The sequence below is a fragment of the Anastrepha ludens genome, chromosome 6 (genome assembly GCF_028408465.1).
Source record: "Anastrepha ludens isolate Willacy chromosome 6, idAnaLude1.1, whole genome shotgun sequence".
Taxonomy (NCBI): Eukaryota; Metazoa; Arthropoda; class Insecta; order Diptera; family Tephritidae; genus Anastrepha; species Anastrepha ludens.
Window position 1 is genome coordinate 28,606,634 of NC_071502.1, and position 22,525 is coordinate 28,629,158.

At 39.7% G+C, this 22,525-nt stretch overlaps 1 protein-coding gene across 2 annotated transcripts; it reads left to right on the forward strand.

Annotated features, from left to right (window-relative positions):
* The first annotated feature begins 1,888 nt into the window (after positions 1-1,888).
* Positions 1,889-22,102, forward strand: LOC128866384 (LHFPL tetraspan subfamily member 2a protein). 2 transcript variants are annotated; one of them, XM_054107077.1, is made up of 4 exons: positions 1,889-2,315; positions 20,236-20,800; positions 20,927-21,040; positions 21,104-22,102. In XM_054107077.1, exons 2-4 carry the CDS (start codon positions 20,332-20,334, stop codon positions 21,244-21,246), a joined length of 726 nt encoding a protein of 241 aa, XP_053963052.1. In that variant the 5' UTR covers positions 1,889-2,315; positions 20,236-20,331; the 3' UTR covers positions 21,247-22,102. The 2 variants fall into 2 exon arrangements, with proteins under 2 accessions (XP_053963052.1, XP_053963053.1); XM_054107078.1 differs by lacking the exon at positions 1,889-2,315 and adding an exon at positions 20,000-20,127.
* The last annotated feature ends 423 nt before the right edge of the window (positions 22,103-22,525 follow it).

Consider the following 22,525-nt stretch of genomic DNA (forward strand, 5'->3'; position numbering starts at 1 on the left):
AGTTCAAAGGTGTGATATCACACGATCTTGGTGGCCAATCCACTGCTCCGAAACTAGAGATAAATTGCGCACCGAAACGACGACGCAGTAAATCAATTTTTTCACGGGACGTATGGCAAGTAGCGCCGTTTTCTTGAAGCCGAATGTCGTGAGGTCATAGGCTTCAATCTCCGGTATCAAAAAGTCGTTTATCATGGCGCGATAGCAATCGCCATTCACTGTTACATTGACGCCAGCCGAGTCTTTGAAGAAATATGAGCCGATGATTCCTCCAGCCCATAGGCCGCACCACTGGGTTGTTTTCAATACATCTAATAGCTGTTCTTGAATGGTTTGGAGTTGTTCTTCAGCTCAAATATGGAAACTTGCTTATTGACGTAGCTATGAAGCCAAAAATGGGCCGCATTTATGAACACCATAAGTCGGCCTGACCGCGCAATGAACACTTTTCACAGAGCGTCAATTTTTGTAATACAATTGCACGATTTGCAAATGTTGTTGAAACATAAGTCTTTCCATGATGAAATGTCAATGAATCTTACAAAAGAGTTATGTGTTTAGTTTGGCAGTAGTCGAGTGTGATTTGTCAGAAAACCCTTTTGCAAAAAGTATCTCCAATCTGTTCACCCTTTATTTTCATTTTCCATATTAAGAGCTGTGCTTTGGTGGAGGGAGAAGGCTTGCTTCATCGAATCAGCATCGATAATAAAATTCTCATCGCCTTGCTCAAATGAATTACACCTTGTTTTAAATATTTTTGCATATGTGAGTGACGTAGAATCGTTGAGAACTTTTTTATCACGTCGAATATTTCCGAAGGACATTTTGCCCTCTTCTTCCTCCGCAATTTCAGTCCCTACTACGCCTCTGGCACCTAATGCCGACATATTTATGCTAACACGCATTATTCGCAAAGATTAGGACTTGCGTTGTCTTTCAAAAGTTCCAACAACAACTAAGCATTGAGTTGAAAAGCAAATGTGCGCGCCTGGATTTAATTATCAGTCAACCATTGCAGACTCGTTGGTGCTGATGGGGGACCAAAGGAAGCACTCGTAATTAAAATGAAATAAAATGTTTAAGGCAATCAAGTATAAAAAGAAACCAGCATGAAAATGCAATGTAATGTAAAGAGGGAAACGTATTGCCTTCGATTTGCAACGTTGGAGTTCCCCTGCCAGGTTCAATTGCCATGCAGATAATACTAAGCCGCTAGCGGCAACGACTGGGGGCATACGCGGACGAGCGGCTGCGATTGAATAGTCGAAACAGTGGCGCACTTTAAGCAGCTGTTGATGGGCATTTGTGCGAGTGTGTGCTACCATGTGGAGCAGCCAAGCGGACAAGCCTGCCAGCCAGCCAGCTAGCCGGTTAGTCAAACAAGCCACCAGCAATCATCCGCATATGTCTACACATAATATACATACATACATAAACCTATGTACATATTTGCTGGTTTGTGTCTTTGTTTTATGTTGTTGCTCTTTGCCCGAATATACGCATACGCACCGTCTCCTAACCGCTCATCGACGCCCTCTGCCTTTGGTGTAATGTATGCCGGCACTTATAAGCTGATCGCGAAGCAGCGAAGCTCCAAACTAGCGTGACTGTGAGGGCGGCGAGAGTGTAGCAAGCAGGGGAATGACTGGATTTCGCTTTCGCGGCGTAATCGTGTGCATTGCTCATTCAGCTGTGTTGTTGCTGTTGCGGGCGGTGGCGCTGTTAACGGGGTGGTTGTTTGGCTGGCCGGCTGGCTGGTTTATATGTTCTGCCACCTAAAAGTTCGCTGCCACTGCCACGCCACAACATTGCGTGCGTTTACGCCGCCACTCCACTACTAAAGCGCAAGCAATTTCAGTTGGCTTCAGTTGGCTTCAGTCTTGTCGGAGCCTTCGTTGTGGCAGCAACAAAATTTATTCTATCTCTCATTTTCTACAGTCGAGTCGAATTTGCGGGCGCACTGAATTCATTTGAAGATTCGCGTTGGCGTTACTCTTTGCTTTTTGTTGTTGCTATTGTTTGTTCTTATTGTTCACTGCATTGTTATTGTTTTGTACTGTGGCTGTGCTGACTGGCTGATTGACTTTTTCTATTTGGAGCAGCAAAGATTTGCTCCAAATCGCGCGATCAGTTGCCGCTGTTGGTTGGTGTTGCAAAAGCGTGAAACGTACAAAATAAATACAAAATACGAGTAAATAACACAGAAAAAGAAGTTCACAAAAATACAAAAAAAAAAAAACACATCAACAAAAGGAGCAAAGGGAGTGACTGGCTCCCTGGTGGCAAAGGAGTGTTGCGGAATTACTCAAGAAAAAGTAATGAAATTATGAGTATTCGTATTCTAGGAAAAAATATGTTGTGTGTTTGTAGTTTGATGCAGATGTGTTTGTGTATTTGAAAATAAGGAAAATATTCTTCAAAAAGACTAAAATTTTAATATGTGAATTTTGAAGATTGATTGGAAACTTCAATGCTCTCAAATATGTGTGTATGTATGCGTAAAATATTTAGTTTCTGACATACAGATGTACTATATATAATTCATAGAAAAGAAGACAAAACCGATTCCAAAGAAAACAAAAACAAAAAAACAAAACATCTCTGTGATGCGTATAATAATTAAAATAATTTAAATTACTATTAATTTAAAAAAAATTTAATTATAAAAATAAAATAATTTTATATATTTACTTAACTTAATATAGAAAAAAAGATACCTGGGCCACCAAGCTGTGCTCGGCGTTTTTCAAGTTTGCCATGAAAATATGAGAACTTCCCGCGGGAAAAGCTAATTTTTTTCATTTATTTTTTTATTTGATTCTTCTTTCAATAATACAAATCAAAATTGTTACAGCTGTGTATGTGCACACATACATATACGTTACACCGTACCACCCTAAAAGGAAAAACAAAAAAGTTCCGGCTTGTTAAGGTTTCTTATTTAATTTCTTTTACATACAAAAATGAAACACAAAATTTTAATTAAAAAAAAAAAATTTATTTTAAAAAAATCAAACATTTTTTCATTTAAACCAAAAAAAAATAATTTCAAAAATCGAAAAAAATTTTAATTAAAAAAAAATTTTTATCAAAAAAAAAATTTTTAATTAAAAAAACAAGTTTTTAATTAATTTTTTAATACACTTTTTTTTATAATAAAATATTTTTTTGAATTAAAAACGTTTTTTTAATTAAGTTTTTTTTTCCATTTTTGAAATTTTTTATTTCTTTTAAATGAAAAAATTTAAATTTTGTTTTATTTAAAATTTAAATGAGCATTTTTTTTTAATTCTAATTTTTTTTTTTGAAAATTTTTTGTTTTTATTTTAAATGAAAAAATGAAAAAAAAAATTGTTTTAATTTTAATAACTTTAAAAATAGCGCCGAGGTGGACCCTACCGAAAAATTGGACTTGGACGGTGTTGTCCATTTTGGCTCTTCTATTTATCTGAAACACAAAATCCGAAAAAATGTTTATTCATCAGTATGACTGTAGATATGTCCCGGTACTAGAATAAAAAAAAAAAATTGACAAAATAGCGCTGTTTTGAATATGACACTCTAAAAATCAGGTTTTTTTCAGTTTTTTAATAAAAAATATTTGAAATAATAATATGATTCTAGTACGGGCGATAGCCATTGATGTTGTGAACAACATATTAAAATTTCAGATGATTCGGTTGAATAGTTTTTTTTTTTCTTTTTTGACAACACCAGACCGAAAAAAGTAGTTTCGAGATAATTGAGTTTAAAGTTTTTAGAGTGGATATTTCCATTGATGCCGCCGCGTGACGAATCTCATTCTACCTGCTAAAACGGCTGTATAATCGAAAATACTAGGAATCATAGTCAGCATCTTGGCATTACAGTCCGGGTGGACCATTGCCTCCTCTACAATACGCCTCCATTCTTCTAGACAGTCCGCTTTCGCTCTTTATAGATAGAGATTTTCATCTTTCGTATTTCGTCTTCTACGTCTTGCAACCATCGTCTCTTTGGCCGGCCTCTCTTCTTGCTCCTTCAAAGTTTGCTTTAAATACGTTTTTGGTTGTTCTTTCGCTGCTCATTCTTAAAACGTACTTATACCATCGTAATCTTTGGGGCTTCATAAACCACGTTACAAATACAAATTTGACAGTATATCCTTAAAAGCCTACCTTACGAAATATCAGAACACAAAATCATCGATTTTTTGAAAATTCTAGACCACCCCTTAACACGCAAAAATTTCTGCAAGCCAATTTAGTAAAAAAATTCACAAAATATCAGTTCCCACCTGCCTTAAGTACCACCCTAATGGAAGTAACTTAAAACTAGCCAAATATTATTAAGCTTCGGTTAAGAAAGTATTTCGATTATTCTAGTGGTGGTGGTGGTGCTGGTGGAGGTGCTATCTGAGTGACACAGCCCAGATCCAATGAGCACAAAAGTTGCCATTTTGATACGCCACTTGTAGAACCATTGCTTTTTATTAGTCGAACCATCTTCTATTGACTATGAAACTGCCTCTGTCGCTTACTTTCTTTTCCGGAATTGCTTTCAAGTTAACCATCGAGAATTCCACGAGCATTCCGTGGTGCAGATCACCCAGACCTGGGGACTCACACAGCTTGTGAAAGACTGTTTTCTTAGATTCTTCTTCATCTTCCCCATCATTGCTGTTGTAACGCAAAGTGTTGCTGAACAACCTTTAACATGTGGATGCATCGCGACGTGTTCAACATTTAGGCATTCATGAAGCGACTATTATAGCCACATTATAAATTATTCGGTACGCAAGTACCGCCACCTTGTACCGCACGGAACATGTGACGAATGCATCCCATTTCTAGCGGATCTGGATCATCGGGGTAGATAAACGGGCGAATGGTTTGCTGAGCTTCTTAGAGTAACTGACGAATACGAAGGAACTGATAATATACGGGGCGTCGAATTCGGGCACTATCGAATGGTAGTCACATGTGGATGTAATCAGGCTAAAATGATACCGAAATCATTAACCCGTACACATACATACATACGCATGCATACTTGAAATGCACTGCCACAAAGAGTGTTCTAAGCCTTAGGCTGTGACTATCTTTGGCCAAAACTTCAGCATCCACTTCTTTCTAAGAGTTAAATCTTCTTCACAAATGCATTTAAATTTGATTTGGGTTAGCTTGTGTTCTCGTCAGTTCGGATGGGCTGAAGGTCTCATAGTTTTTTGCGTTGTAGGTCAAAACGAATTTCAGCGAGTCGTACGGCTCTGCTTCAAAGCAATGATTTGTAAGTATGCACGTTGACCGACCACTTGGAGGCTTTGGGTGGGCGGATAGTGGAGCTTTGGTCATTATCAAGCACCTAAGTCGAGCAGTGACTTATGTTTATGACCTTTAAATAATAGATGAGGTTGATACAGGTCATATGGTGTCATCACTCACAATCTTCGCACCCACTAATGGGCAGAAAAGGAATAATTATTATTGCTTGACGTGGTATTGAGTGCACCGAGGAATCGATCCAGCTCCATAGGAGGGAGCAATTGTAGTCTTGCTCCTCTAGTAGGTAAGAGCCCAGGATTCTGTGTCTTCTGTGGCCTAATGCCTTACAGTTGGTGATTAAGTGTTCCATAGACTCTTCGTCATCACAGCAAAACCTGCATGATCTTGTACTAGATAATCCTATTGTGTTAAAGTGTTTATTACAGGCAAAGTGATCTGTAAGTGCTCCACAGAGTAATCTGAGGCCCTTTTTATCTAGGGTTAGAACAGAGTTTTTCTCTTTTGAGATTGAAGTTCAAAGTCTTTTTGGTGTGATTAAGTCCGCTTGCCCGTTCTAGTGTTCCCTGATTTTAGTTTGGATCCATTTTTTGGTTTCCTGTTTCATATTAGTTTTGTCAAAGCTGAAAAATTGGGTAGGTCCAATTAATAACCCCTTCTGCCCTTTTTTGGCATAAAAGTCTGCCTTCTCATTTCCTTCGTGTCATTCATTTTCTGGTACCCAAGTCAGTGAGACCTGATTATGAGTGGCCAGTTGAGTGCATTGTTACACTCTATTAGGACTTTTGACTTGAATGTGAAGCTATTCAAGGCTTTGAGAACCGATATGCTGTCCGAAAGTATTTTAATTTTTACTTTCTTGAACCTCTTTTGGATATGATTTCCACTGTTTCCATTATGTCGAAGAGCTCCGCTTGGCTAATCCTTGGAACGTTTTGGAACCATCTGTGTAGCATTTTTGTGAGCCATCATTTAGCCATGTTGGGTTAGTGTTCCACTCTTCCCTAGACGGGAAGATAACCGTGTAGCTCCTTGTTTGATTAAATGTTCATGCTGATAACTGTATGTATGTATTTATACAAGTTTATACATTAGTGGACACCTCCAATAAACTACCAACAACATGCCCACACAGCCACAAACAATTTTGCTCACGTGAAAGCTACAACACAACACGAAAAACTGGTCGGAAAAAAGTACTTCAGCTATGACAGTTTTGAAATAAATTTAGAATAATAGATTCAGAAAAATACAGAAAAAGTTAAGTGGCGAACAAAAAGTTTGAAAAAAAATGAATTCAAAAATTAAAAAGTGGTTTTATTTAATGAGTCACAAACACACCGAGATTGACTTGAAATTGATTTACATACGAATATTCATTAATAAAAGTTTGACTAATTTCAAAGTTTTCATTGGAAGAAAGCAGATAACATTACTCTTTATTTATTATTTCTTCGTATTCTGCGATTTATGGAAGAGTGCCGGTAATTTTGTTTAATCATAAAATGTTTTAAATTAATAACCAAATGAAAATTCAATCGAAATGTTCAGTTATGTATTTGAGATATGTATAATAATTACTTTTTCTACTAGAAAACAAATTTTTTTATTAGACTTATTTTTACAATATAACAAACAAACATGCAATTTTTTCCACGAAATCTACTACGAGTTGGAAAGCAAATATCTGGGGTTCCCTTTAAATGATTAGGTTTTGCGAATCGAACTCATTTAAATGATTGCGTAATCCATTGCACTGAAGGCAATGAATGAATATTTGTGCTATTTTTAGTTGGCAATTTTTCTAGCTGCTTTTGAACTCTTCGCTCGTCCAGATTTTCTTTACTACTCGTACCTGCGTAACTCAATGTATCCTAAGTTGACTTATTGACTTATTGACTTATTGCTTGGGGGCACAGATCTATGCATATATGCACCACAAGTCTACAAGTACATAAACAGATATATATATATATATGGTCGCTGCGGCCACGGCGGCACACCTCCATCCAAATTTTCGATGACGCTGTGGCATAATTGAGGTTCTATGCCGTTAATGAGTCGAATTATCTCATCCTTTAGCTCTTGAATTGTTGCTGGCTTATCGACGTACACCTTTTCTTTCAAATAACCCCAAAGAAAGAAGTCCAAAGTAGAAATTCGCGGAATAAAATGCTTCGAAAAAAAAAATGAATTTTGGGGCGAATTTTCCTACTATTTTTGCTTCGAAAAAATGATTTCGAATTGTTGCATACATTGGGCCTACAACCATTCGAATGTTTCAAGCAGCATTGAACACTGATTCGCTCTCTGTGCATATTAAAACCTTTTGTTTAATCTTTACAGATTTAATGCTGAAATTATGTCCTGTAATTCAGCTTCAAAGATATTGGCATCCTGCGGTAGTAGTCCGTGAGAAAGGGTTCTTTTTTTTCGTATGCGGACCTTGGAGGTGGAATCTTCTAAAGATACGTATGAGCCGACTCACGCGTATGCCCGATTCACATGCGATATTCCCTGGCTCTTTTGAACTGAGTATTCGTAGTGCCTGGGGACTAAACCACTCCATCGCCTCGCTTAAGATATTCCTTCGAGGGGGCAGGATGTGTTTATTCACTCATTTGTCTGCGTTCATTGTCATCATGTCTGAGGCTAGGTTACAACCATAGTTCCACGTTTATTCCGATACTAGCATATATTGTACTAGGCTAGCAGCTGTCATGCTCTCGCCGATATTTGAGCGCCATATGCTTCGTTTCCCATCAAATCTAGAGCATCCTAATAGGGCATGCTCAGGCGTTTCATGTTTTTCTTGACAGTATAGGTAAAATGTGGAGTGGGGATCTGTGTGCTTGTTTTTTTACAAATACTGCCTGAAACAGCCATGCCCAGTTAAAAACTGTGTCAGCATAAAGGTAACGTTTCCATGTGTTCTCCGGATCCATTTCTGTATGTTGGCGATCATAGTGAAAGTGGTTCTTTCCTTCCCACTATCGCTCCATTTGGTCTGCCAGTTTTGCAGAACGGTATCATCGATCCTCTGTAGCGCGTCCCTCAGTGAGGATTTGTGACCAGATACCCACGCGTTTTTTGCATGCGTGTATTTTTGTTTCATGCATTTTACCTTTATATCGAGGAGGATTCTGCCCTTACCCCTGCTGCTTCGTCAGATATGGTCCTATAGCCTCTAATGATTCTGACATTGCATAATCTGTACATCCGTTTAGCCTGTCTCAAGTAGCTGGGATATTTCACTACGTGAGAAAGGGTTTACCAAGCTTCATTTGTAACAGCAAAACAGTCATTGACTTGCTTGGTGAAAATATTCCAACCACTTCGTTTCAGAGGGTGCACTATTCTCCAGAAAATTTGCTGATATGTTGTGTTGTTGGTGCACTGTTTTCGTAAAAAGCATAAGTCTTCGATAAAGCTATCAGAGTTTAGAGCCCAGGGTTGTAGCTTGGTTTGAGGTATTCTCATTGGAGATGTCTTCAAGTTTAAATGATCAGCGAGCACTATTACTTCGCATAATGTTGATTTATGTGAAAATGGTCTTCTTCTTTTATTCAGTAATCGAATTTCATGGTGAAGAATATGAGCAGAATCGTAGAGTAATTTGTATATTATGCGACTTTTGAGATATTTCGAGCGATCTTCAAGTGTTTGAAAACCACCTTTTATTAGCATATTTATAGTGGGTTTACTGATCTTACAACGTTTCTTTAGGTTATCCAGCTGATCTGAATATATCTCGCATAGACCACCAGAGTCAGTAGTGTTACCAGTGATTTTGGAGTCGTGTTAAACATAGTTTGTGCCATATATCTTACCCAGCAATTGTAATAAGTTCTGCTTAGCGCAGGGCAGTGGCAAAAGAGGTGTTCTAACGTACCCCCTTCTTCTTCGCATAAGCGACACGCGTCGTTCTGTGCAAATGCTATTTTAGCTGCGTGATATGTAGTGAGAGAATGTCCCGTCAGTACTCCAACCAATATTTTACATCCATTCCTTGGGTGTGATAAAATAAAGTTCGTTGTGTTTTCTGTTGTAAGGCAATCCGGTGGGAATTCGAGGCTTCTCATATAGAATGTGTCTCTAGAGTTAATTGCTCATCTTGTGCCGCCATCAAAAGTGAGAGTGAACGACCTACTCATCTTAGGCAAGCGGGTGCCTTAGCAAGCTCGTCAACTCTCTCATTTCCGTCTGTTCCCTTGTGCCCTGGTAAACAGTACTATCTTTACAAACATATTTCGATTGTAATGAAGCATAAGGAACCCATTTTTCCCGTTCGAGATGAGAGAATATTTTTTGCCTCTTTTTTATATACGATTTGCTTGGTTTCTTGTGTGGATTCCAGTTAATTTGAATAGAAATTACTTTTTTGTAATATAGTATTTTGTTTAAGTTCATAAAAACTGAATTTGCATCGTTTTTAATTTAAATAATAGGTTTAATACCATATTCTTTGAGCTAAATATATAAAACATATAGGTATATTGGGTGTGGGAATATATTTCCGTATTTTCTTAGCCAAAGTTATGAATCATTGAAACAATTAAATACTGCATGATATTATGTGAAGTGCGTGCCATTGAACGCTACAATTTTGCTCCATCTTTCAGGCAGCATAAGGATTCCCCGACGAAAAATTTGAGTTCAACTAGGAACTCTGCATTGTTCAACTACTCCGCGTGAATGAGGCTATTTGACTGACTATTCGACTGAAAAGATCTGATCGACTTGTCAAACCAAACCAAACGGTCAAACCATACTCCTTCCAGGCCACATGTTGCACATGTCGTCAAAGCCGCACTCGAAGAGCTCGAATGGGAGGCCCTTCAGCATCCGTCGTATTCCCCGGACCTTGCACCGACCAATTCCCATCTTTTCTGCTCTCTGTCAAACCAAATGAAGGGTGTTTGTTACCTTCGATAACAAAGTGGTCCTTAAAAACTGGTTCAACAACTTCTTTGACACCAGACCAGACAATTTTTGGCGGAACGGCATCAACAAATTGGTCGAGAGGGGTTGGGAAGAGGTTGTAAGCAGCAACGGCGAATATGCAGGGTGGGCCATATAGCGTTTGCCTTTTGAACCACCTATTTTTTTGAGAATGGTAGAAATGTGTTGATAATTTACTTAAAGGTTTGACATTTACAAAATGGGACGCAATGCTCTTGAACAAAATTGGGAAATATTGAAAACCTATTTCCAAAGTGGTGAGTCCTCTTCTTCTTTTCTGATTTTAACAGCGGTGGCTACGTCAATAAGCAAAATTTGTGGGATTTGGGGCTCAGAAAATCCACACGTTACTGTAGACAAGCAAATGCATCCACAACGAGTCACTGTTTGGTGCGGTTTTTGGTCTGGCGGCATCATCGGGGCAATTTTTTTTCGAAAATGAGCGAGGAGCCGCGGTTACAGTAAATGGTGAGCGTTACCGCGACATGCTCAACGAGTTGTTTCCAAAAATTGAAGAGGATGACATGGACGACATTTGGTTTCAATAGGACGGTGCAACTTGTCACACTGCCAAAGTTACATTCGAACTTTTGGCTACCGAATATTCAGCCGAAATTCCGATATCAATTGGCCGCCTCGGAGCTGTGATTTAAGCCCGTTGGACTATTTTTTGTGGGGAGCCGTTAAGGACAAATGCTATGCGAACCATCCAGAGACGATTGATGCTTTAAAACACTAAATCGAAGTTGCCATTCATGAAATTGGACCCCAAACAATCGAAAATGTGCTTAAAAATTGGGTTGATCGAATGGCCTACTGTAAAGCCAGTCGTGGCAGTCATTCGAACGATATTATTTTTCATTCATAAATGTCAATGTTCAATCTTCAAAATAAAACAAAAACTTTGACAAAAAATTTGGTTAGTTTTTTTATAGCCGATTCAAAAAGCAAATTTTACATGGCCCACCCTGTAGATATAATCGTAATCATCTTAGTCTTATAATTTTCTCGTGCGGTGTAGTTATGCCGACGAAATCCCGAAATTAACAATCACCATTAATATTGGCATCCTTGGTACGCACTGCCTATTTATCTGCGCCCCAAACCGCTGCCAGACTGCTACTTGTTTTTTTCTTATGTTTTGTATTCTTCGTGTAACATTTTTTCTAACTACTGCTCCTGCATTTTATTGGTTTAGAGTTATGTGTTTTTCTCTTGTCTTTTGTTGTTGTTGTTCCATTCGTTGCCATAATAATGATTGTGGTAAATAATAATAGCTTCAATTGTCTGCTCCCCCTGACTGTTTGCTCTCTTTGCGTAACACACACACACACACTCGCATATTCATTTGGTTGTATGCATTTATTTCGTTCCCTGTTTGACTGTCATTCCCTTTAGTTTACTTAGTTCTTAGTTTGTTTGCTTGTTTATATGGCCGCAGTCAGTAAACGGCAGTGACCGCACCCCAAAACCCATAACAGGCAACGTATTATAGACTCACTCTCCTACCCCACCGCGCTCTCCTCACGTCCACATTCAGCCCACCATATTTTGCTATTTCCTATCAATGCATAAGTAGCTAACTAACTATGATACTCATCGCTCACATCCAACTGCCAGCCAACAGAGTTCCGCCACCCGCACCCGCTGCTCTACATCTGTGGAAGTTTGGCGGCCGCGGCTAGTCATTCAGAGAATCAACGCGCCGATTGCGCGGAGTGAATACAAAATTACATTTGTTGTAAATATTAATGTTTTCTTTTTCTCATTATTTTGCGCTTGTTTTACTCGTATTGAACCCACGCTTACAACAAAGCGAAAAAAAGCGAAACATATGCAACTTAATTTGACTTGTAATTGAGAAAAAATCAAACTTTGAAAATTCTCTTATATCAATATCAATTACAAAGCTTTGCCCTTTGCTATGCCCCTTCATTGCCGGCAACATTTTTTAAGTCGCAAGCGCCAACCATTCAACCCTTCTGCACAAATTTCATTTAGCTGCCAAAACACAATCATGCAATTATGAGGAGCCAGCCTGCCACATGCCATCAAATAGCCTACTAATAACAAAATATAGCAGCAACAACAACAAACTCTAGTCAATTTATTGTACAACAAATACTCGTGCAGCAATCTGAGACGCATGTAAAACAACTGTTGATGATGCGATAGTGGCTGACGCGCGCTGATGTCTGCACCACCGCCTCCATGCCGCCCCACCATTAACGATGCGCCGTTGTTGATGGCGGTAGTGGTTTTCGAAACTCCAAACAAATGAAATGCTATCGAAAGCAGCATAAGGCGAGCAAGTTTCAGCAGCCAAATCATTAGGCGGACGCCTCTCTTTGAGAGTCCAATCAACCCGTTTGATTGCAACGCTGCTGACGCGTATCTGCTCGAACTACATCTTTAGAAGTTCATAATAGAGCCGCTGCAAGATACAGTGTTTTCTGAGCGCATAATTCCTTGTCACATTTCATATTTTTATAAAAATTCAAATTATATTGGGTGAGCTAGAAGTAGTAATGCCTTATTTGGGATGAAATGAAACTCGCTAAATGGCAAGCAGATGACTTTGTGAGGATCCAATCCCAAACTGAGAAGGAAATGAGTTCAGTTAAGCATGACGCATGTGCTGTTCTGTACGTCTCTGCTGTGAAGACAATTAAAAAAAAAGTTTCTCTTCCAAATCAAGCTTTCTACTTGAAAAGTTACTATCCAATTTAATTCCCGCGAGTATTTCCATAACGAAGGTATTTGCCTAAGTGTAACGTCCATCTGTGAGGCGGCCACCGTAGTCGAACTGGTTGGTGCGTGACTACCATTCGGAACTGAGAAGATTCCAATCTCCGAACTTGAAACACCAAATGATAGAACGAGTTTTTTCTAACAGCGGTCACCCCTCGGCAGGCAATTGCAAACCTCCGAGGTTCCTCCATTTGTGGAACAACATCAAGAAGCACGTCATAAATAGGAGGAGGAGCTCGGCCAAACACTCAATAAAGGTTGTAGTACCAAATATATAGCATCGGGCTATTCATAAGACCTACTATCGCATACTTTTCCCGACATGGCAATGCAACTCCAATCGTTACATTTCAAAAACCAAAGTGATGCATACTAATACGCAAAATACGCATCGGTTGCTGATCGATTGTTAAGGTTTTAGGGGCCACCTTTTGCTATCTGGGCAGTATCATCTCGGAGTCAGGTGGCTCGAGGGAAGACATTAAATACCACATAGGAAAGCTCTAGCAATATTTGGCTCCCGCCGTCCAGCCTGGAAAGCAACACACATTTCACAACGCACAAGGTTGTGGATCTTTCATTCTAATGTAAAATCATGTCTACTCTACTCTATAAACGAACAAACTACAAGTTTTCACTAATCAATGTTTTCGTAAAATCTTGAAAACTATCAAACCCAATCTCGAATGCTGATCTGCGGATAAAAACTTAACAAATTCCATTACTCTTTGAGATTTGTATATTAGAAAAAAAATGGGATTGGATTGGCCGAGGAGGCGGCCGTCGTAGCCAAATGGGTTGGTGCGTGACTATCATTCGTAATTCACAGGTTCAAATCTCGGTGAAAAGCAAAAATAAAGAAAAAGCCTTGCCCCTCGGCAGGCAATTGCAAACCTCCGAGAGTATTTATGCCATGAAAAAGCTCCTCATAAAAATTCCTGCCGTTCGAAGTCGGCTTAAAACTGTAGATCCCTCCATTTGTGAACAACATCAAGACGCACGCCACAATTAGGAGGAGGAGGAGCTCGGCCAAACATCCAAAAAGGGTGTACGCGCCAATTATATAGGTATATATTTATAACAAGCAAGAGCCGCTATTGATTGATTAATCCCCAAGGCAGTCGTAGACGCGAAAGGTCATCGAACAATTGGAAACGTTTTTTTGGATTAGAAATGAGTTTAACCTGGAATGAAGTTTAGAGACTGGCGCAGAACAAATTTGAATGGAAGGAACTTGTTGTGGGCCTTTGTTCCTCCCAGGAACCATGGGAAGTAATAATATAAGAATAAATAAATAAATAGTTTATAAAGCACACTGAAGAAAGAGTCTCCGAGCCAATGGAAGGGGGCCGAAGGCCTTAAAGAAATGCCGTTTAACAACGGAGAGATGTTACTGCTTTTAAGGGGGCGAAAAATGGCGGAAGGTTAGGTTAAGTCCTCAAGCATGAGGAGGATTTATTGCGATGCCGTTCTACTGTGATGGAGGTTGAACTGCAGAACCTTCCCCTCCATTTAGATCAGTGTTCTCTGACATAGGAACGGCTGTTTGCCGATTCTCTATGCGAATTAACCTCTCTTATCTCCGTGTTTTCACTCCGAAGCGCGAGAGGGGCGATCATCACGGATTCCAGTCCGGGGTCTCTCTACTTCCCCGGCCTCAAGAGTGTTTTCGTTGCTATCCTTAGGATGTTATTGCCCAAGTCATGTTGCCAAAGCGATGGTATGATATAATAGGGCCTCGGCCTCCATGTTAATTTGGAGTATAAGGTCCTAAGATCCGCTCGCATCCGGTTTTTCTGCATGGAGCAGTTTCCAATCCATTGTAGGGACGCCAGAATTTTGTCGCTTCAGTAGTAAAGATGCGACTTCCAGTTTTATCGTGCCGGCTACACGCATCTTGTCACGAGGTATATACAAAATGTCGTTTCTGTCGACTATTTTCAACTTCGTACCATCCCGCAAACCCTTCAGTGTTGGAAGCACTTCCTTTATCCAGCACGGGGAATGCTGCTGGAATGACAGTCCTTGGCCTGACACAAGTCCAGGTCGTTCCGGTAAAGTAGAATCAACTGTCGTGGGAACGCGTAGCACATAACAGTTTTGTGTCTTTATGTTTCGCAAATTACCCACAAGTTTTCATAACTTTAGAACACTGTGCAGCAGCAATTGGAGTATGGTCCATGGGATACTAATGCCAGCGCAGCGACTAGTTGTAGTTGTGCAAGAATGTATGTCCATTGCAATTTGGAATTTAGATTCCGCCGATGCTGTGAGATCGTGGCAAAGTTTACAGTTAGATGAACATATGTTGCGCTACAACAACGGCTGCGTCTGTTGCAATTTGCTTATAGCTTCCGCATTGGGGGCCATCATCATTAGCACTTAAACTTCAATTATAATGACTTGTAGCCGGCCGAAGGGGCTAAAAAGTGAACTGGAAAGTTCAGTATCACAAAAAAAAAAAGTTTATAAGAAGTGAGAATGTCTACATATTAAATATGAAGCCGCTGAAGCATTCAATGTTTACACTAAGTGGGCGGAAGTGCACAGCAGTCGTGCGTTTGGTTTTGTTGTTGCCTGCTGCCAAGCGTTGTAGTGCTTTTATGGTCTATGTTTTAATAAATTGTACCGTTAATTGTCGGGTTGACGCATTGAGCGTGTTTAAGGCGCATATATTCAGCGCGACCCTACCGGCATAATCCCACTGTCAGCTGCTTGTTTTACATTTAAATTACTTTCACGCTCCCGACGCGTCAAAAGCTTTAAATCACCTCAAATAGTTGCAGCGTTACATCAACCATAAAACGTTCACAGGTTCCCCTCCATACGTCAATCTACCCGGTGATGGCATGGCATGGCGTCACGTCTGCTCGCCCTTGGTGTGCTCCTCTTTCACACACACTTTTTTACTAATTCGAAATCATTTACAGGTCATTGTGCTTCCGACGCTTTGTTTTTCAGGCTAATGACGAGCTAAATACAGACATACATGCATACATACATACACACACATTCATATGGGACTTTTTTGTATCATACATTGAGGTTATGGTTGTAGCTGAATTAAATAGTTGTTGTTGTTGTGTTCGTGAATTATCTGCGGGGCAGCGGGACAGCCTTAGGAGATATGTGGCATGAATGGTAGTCAGAAAAGACAAAAAATGTGGGAGTGTCCGCCACTTATGGCCATGCAAAGTGGTCAAGTTGTGGAGTGTGGCGGCGGCGGGGATGAGTTATATTATGGCACATACGTACGCACGTACATAAATATGTTTATAGCTAAATATGTGTGTAAATTAATAGGCCAAGTCATGCCATGCACTGCAATCGAACAAATTGAAATTTAATACTAATGGTGAAAAAACGGAAATTGAAAGCAAACTTAGCTTAGGAAAATCCAATTAGAAATTTAATGCCTTCTGTGATTTCAGTAAATCAAGTAATATGTCGGCAGTAGGTCCATTAAGAAACTTCCATTGTTGGTATGGAAAATCAAAGTGTTAGAAAATTAATTGAAAACGCGTTTAATATTTTTTAATATTTTTTCGCCAGCTTACACAGGCTTCTAATTGTAGAATATCGCAGTTTGTAGGATAGGTTAGGTTAACTCGGCTGGCATTTAGTCACGCATGTACCTTTTGGTCCCTAGCAATACCACATGTAGACTGACCTATATTTAAAGTACACATCTCGTAGGATGTCAATGCTTTTAGCAAATCTAAGCAACGCATCGCGCTCGACCAAAAAACACATCTCATGGGACGGTGAAAAAACAATAGCACAAAACCGTGTACGATGGAGCAGTCTTGCCGAGGCCCTATGCTCCCGAGAGCAGTGAACAAGGAAAAAAAGTAGCGCATGCGGATCTAAATATTTGTGAGATATCCTCCAGAGTCAGTTTTTTAAACTCAGTTCTACACATGACTTTTGAAGTTTTGCATGTGGTCAGATTAGTCCATTTAGCTTTCACTTGATTTTTCCATAATGTATTTGTGACTCGGTACCCCATAGATGTGCAGCCTTCTGTTTGCGGCGAGCTTTTCCATGACTTCTCTGCTCCGTTGGACATTTTCGGATTTAAAAAAATATGAGGTTATTGCTTTTGTTGCTGCTTGACGGTACACGTGCATAAATATTAATTATTGAGTTATTTTCAGTTTTTGTGTAGCCTAGTTCCCCGGCATTTTCAACAGCAAAAACTTACACTTGGAAAATACTGCTCTGGTCTGGCAGTTTGATTGGCTGCCAATTAACTAGTTTTGAACAGTAAGTACCCGCTCCCACTCCGTCCAAAGTTCTTGACCCGTTTGTGTAAATATGAAAAGTCCTACCAGGCTTCATAACTTTGTGCCATCCATCATTTTCACTTCTAGTATGAAACACTCCCAATTAAAGTGCGGAGTCATGTAGTCTGTGCAACCTGTACTCCTCTTTCCTATTGAGCTATGCCTGTAAGTAAATACTCCAGCAGCCACTAATCTTCCCGCGGATTTTGCCGCAAGATTTTCCCCATTAAGACCAATAGGTGGTGTGCAAAGCATTCCTTCTAGCGCCGCCGTAGGAGTGGTTTTCATCGACTGGAGCGATTTGTTACACTCGGCTCGTGTAAACGGTTATCACTCCAATTAAGAGACATAAAGTGGTACATGGAATACTACTGGAGTGACAGTCCTTGGGTAAATCCGGGTAATTCCGGTAACGTTGAACCGACTGTCGTGTGAACGTTTTAAGTCAAATGCGCTTGACAAATTATTGGATTAACACGGAAAAAATTTTGGAAAAAAAAAATAATTTTAAGATTTATTCAATGATGAAAATTTTGGTGCAGAGTTTTTCAAAGTGAAATATCTGATGTATTTTTAGGGTTTTTAATCATTTTTTAATTATTTTTTAAGGTAAAAAATAATTTACACGGGGAAACGAATGAATTGACTAGGTTAGGTTAGGTAAGCCAGGTTGCTTGTCTAAGGCAAGACACTCGTTGGCCCTAAATTTGATTTCCATCCCCTAACTAAGTTGCTGAAACTACTTGGATCCCTTTAAGAAGGCAAGTAGTCCCTCGAGACATCATAGAGATACTTGGCAAATTTCCCAGGTCTTTAAAGAAATAATCGCCAAGATACCTGGCATTTTGAAGCGCAGGACATTCAGTGTTGTATCGACTCAGTGTCTTCTTCATTTTCGCAACTCCTGCAGAAGTTATTGTGAGTTACACCCAGGAAGACCTTGGACATTGGAATCTGCAGCGGTCGGTAGGTAGGTTAGATGGCAAGAGTACCACAGGTGTACTTCAAGTAGCGCTTACATGGCATTTTGATACCATAATGTGGACTACTACACTACCTGCGAAGGGAAGAGAATACCATCTACATCCATTCAGTGCTGTTGAAGTTGTGCAGGAAAGCGCTGCTCGTTTTCGACAGTTTAAAGGAGGCTGAAATATTGGCTGATTTAGAGAAAACCCCCGCTCCCACTCCAGATTCCATCTTGGATCCGTCAGTGAAGACAGAGGTACTCTCATCTCCTTCCAATTTTGCCCGCTCAGAAAGATAGCCCCACCTTAACTCTCAAATCTCAGTTTGCGGATGGAGAGATCTGTACGAAGTACAGAGAAGGAAGGGGAGATCTGATTCAAGATGCTACTATGTCCTACAGGAAGTTGCCTCCAGAGGTCAATCTCACTCAACCTAATAGCGCTCTGAGCAGTAATTGATTTAACTTGAAGATCTGCAGAGGTGGTGCAGTACAAATTGGAAGAGGAATCCAATCAATTTTCTTGAACTGAAAACTAATTCTGTAATTCCAATAAAAAAAATTCTTCAAAATTTGCTTTCATTCCATATTTCCGCTGAAAAAATTCTCAAATTAATTATGTTTTTTTTTGCCTTCACCTAACCCTTCAAGTACAAAGCTAGGTTTGTATGTATTTTCTCAAACTTTTCTTTGATATAAGAACTTTACATAAATAAAGGGTGATCAGATTGGAGGTTCTTTTTCCAATAGGGCGTTTTGACAGATCACGCCAGACTCGTTTTGACAGATCACGACGCTCTGTGAAAAGAGTTCATCGCGCGCTCAGGCCAACTTTTGGTGTTCGGCAATGAGGCCCATTTTTGGCTTAATGGATTCATCAATAAGCAAAACTGCCATATTTGGACTGAAGAACAACTCCAAACCATTCAAGAACAGCCATTAGATGTATTGAAAACAACCCAGTGGTGTGTCCTATGGGCTGGAGGAATCATCGGCTCATATTTCTTCAAAGACTCGGCTGGCGTCAATGTAACAGTGAATGGCTAACGCTATCACGTCATGGTGAACGACTTTTTGATGCAGAGAATGGGTGAAATTGAAGCTCGTGATCTCCACAACATTTGGTTCCAACAAGACGGCGCTATTTGCCACACAGCCCGTGAAACAAAGGATTTACTGTGTCGTCGTTTCGGTGCGCAATTTATCTCTCGTCTCAGAGCAGTGGATTGGCCACCAATATCGTTTGATATCACACCTTTGGACTTTTATTTGTAGGGCCTTATCTTGGGGAAACCAACATTACTAAAGGAGGACCGAATTGCAGAGGACCGAATTGCGGCGCTGTTGCGGCCAAGATTTAAAAGGGATTATCTTTAAGAAATAAATGTCTTGAATGGTTCTATACAAAAACAAAAAGGATTGCCCAATAAATTTGAATTTTCATAATTTTATTTCATTTTAAAATCCGAAAGCTCTCAATTGATCACCCTTTACAAAGCTATGTTTGTATGTAAGCTTTCAAACGTTTCTTTTGTGTAAGAACTTTACATAAATACGTCAAACTTACATATACATACATACATACATGATTACATATTCATACAGATGCCATACGAACGCCCGGCTATTATGCGTGCAGAGTTGAAGATCATAAAAATACAATCATTAGCTCGTATTACTCAGTAAATAAACAAAGAATACAACACCAAAGCGGAGTGACGTCATTTTGGCTGATCATCAATGTGCAGTGATTTTTGGTCTGGTTTTTATTCTGTTGAATTTTATTGTTGCTTCATACCTACTGCCATTTTTTGTTGCATTCACTTTGTTTATTCACAAGTTTTGTGAACTCAGTATATGGGTCACACATTGTGGTGATGCCATGCGACGGGGTGCAGCGGTGTGTAATCCAAATGAAACAAACACACACACACACACATTTTACTCAAAAATTAAAGTTATTTTTTTTCTCATCGCATTTCTTCATGTTCTTTTTATGCCATTCCAGCACACAAATGCAGCGAGCACGCGGTCAGTAGCACGGTCAGGCGGAGCGCTAATACACAAATACATTTCCTGAGTAGAGAAGTGGAATCGAAGAGAGATGTGTTACATCATCATCACCGGTGGCAGTCTAGTCTGGTTCGTGTTGAGCCTGATAGCCGATATGTTAATCGCCTCTGCGATAGTCACACCCAAATGGCTGATTGGGCCCAATCCAACGCTGGTCAGTGTCGGCTCCAGCGCATCCATACAAACGAGTGCGCAAGAGGTCCAAAACGATACACACTTGGTGTCGCTGGTGCCAACGGTGCGCTACCCCTCCGTGGGCATTTATACGCGTTGCAAGGTGATGCATAGCTATGGCTATCATTGTGGTCCCTTCGACTTGGATGGCTTTGCGACGGACAACAGCGTCTATCCGGTTGCGTGGAAGTTCACGATGTTCTTTATGTCACTGGGCTTTGCGGTGCACTCGATAACGGTGGCGTTGACGCTCATCACTTGTTGCCGGCAATCGGCATTTGGCAAGAGCATACACAATATGACGGGCTGCGCGCAAGTTGTGTCAGGTGAGTCATGCATTCGATTAATTCGACAGAACAGAACAGAACCAGCAGATGCTGAAATTTTTTGCAATGGAATTCATATTTTTGGTTTTTATTTTCTTTGTTTTTTGCTTTGTTTTTCTTTTGCAGCGATCAGTATTATGTTGGCGCTTTTTCTACATCCGCTTGCCTGGGGTGTGCCTAGAGTGCAGTTGTTGTGCGGTGCTGACGCCGAGCCATTTTATCCCGCCAGCTGTTCCATTGGTAGTGTCTAGTTTGAGGTATTTGAAGTTTATGCGATTTTAAACAATCGAACATTTCTTCCAGGCATTTCCATCTATTGCGCCGTGGTGGCAGCGGTACTCTGCTTCATTTGCGCCGGCATCAGTCTGAAGGCAGAGTCGTCAAATATGCGCTCGCGTGTAAAACGCCGCGTTGAGGAGGGCAATCGATTGGTGTGCATTCCATGATTATTAGCGATTTCTTGTAGAATTAAAAAAAAAACAAATCCTCGATAAGTCGCATCAAATGTTGTACTTCGAATTTTTATATTATATTACTGTGTTGTAAATTTTTTTATGTATGTATGTCTGTGTAGGTGTGTATTTTCCCAATAGAAATATGTAATAGCTTAAGCTGCTTTAACTGTATTTTTTTTTTTTTTTTGATTTAAGTATTACAAACTATTACTTACACAAACTCCAGTGACATATTTTTTGTATGTTCTATATTTAGATATTTAGGAACAGTACAGTTATTAACGGTATAATTACATACTTTAAATATAATATTTACACCTAAGTGTCTTTTATGAGGCGTATAATTATAAAAGCCAGCTTTGGCGCAAGAGAAGTGCGAATAAATCTAACGAATCTCCCGAATAAGTTTACATTTTTTGATAAGCTAATCATTCGATTTAGAATATTTACAAACATCCCTCAAACAAACTAAAATTGCTATTGAATGAAAACAGGTCTGTTCATGAAGCAAATAATTTGTATTTGTAATTCTCAAGTTTTGCTGTTCATGTACACACAGAGAACGTTAATGTATAGAGAAGTCTCACGAGCTACGAAGAGTGTGAATTGTCTCCAAGATCATGGCCGCCAAGATCATGTGATTTGACACCGTTGGACTTCTTTCTTTGGGTAATTTGAAAGAAAAGGTGTACGTCGATAAGCCAGCAACAATTCAAGAGCTAAAGGATGAGATAATTCGACACATTAACGGCATAGAACCTCAATTATGCCTCAGCGTCATCGAAAATTTGGACCATCGGATGGAGGTGTGCCGCCGAGGCCGCGGCGGCCATTTGGCTTATAATTTGTTCCATACGTAATTGAGCCATACCAATATTATCATAATAAAGAGAAATGACAATAATTTCTCAAAAAAAAAATTGTTTTTATTTAAAATCAACACCTGCCCTTGAAACTTAACCACCCTTTATATGTACGTTAAGAAAAAAAAAAATGAAAGTGCGTGTAGCGATGTACACATAACAGAAGTGAAACTTTCAAGGCAGACACAGAAAGAGGGAGAGACCCGAGAGAGAATGAGAGAGAGAGAGGGAGAAAGATAAGGAATATATATCTAAAAAATTCACAACATTTGCAGAGAATACAAATAGACAAAATTTACAAAAAACGGAGAAGGGTCCACCGGTGTAGGTAAGCGCCGAACAAAACCGTGGCAACAACGCACACTACTCCGAGCGTTTATCACCCGCACAAGCGCAGCGATTCCAGA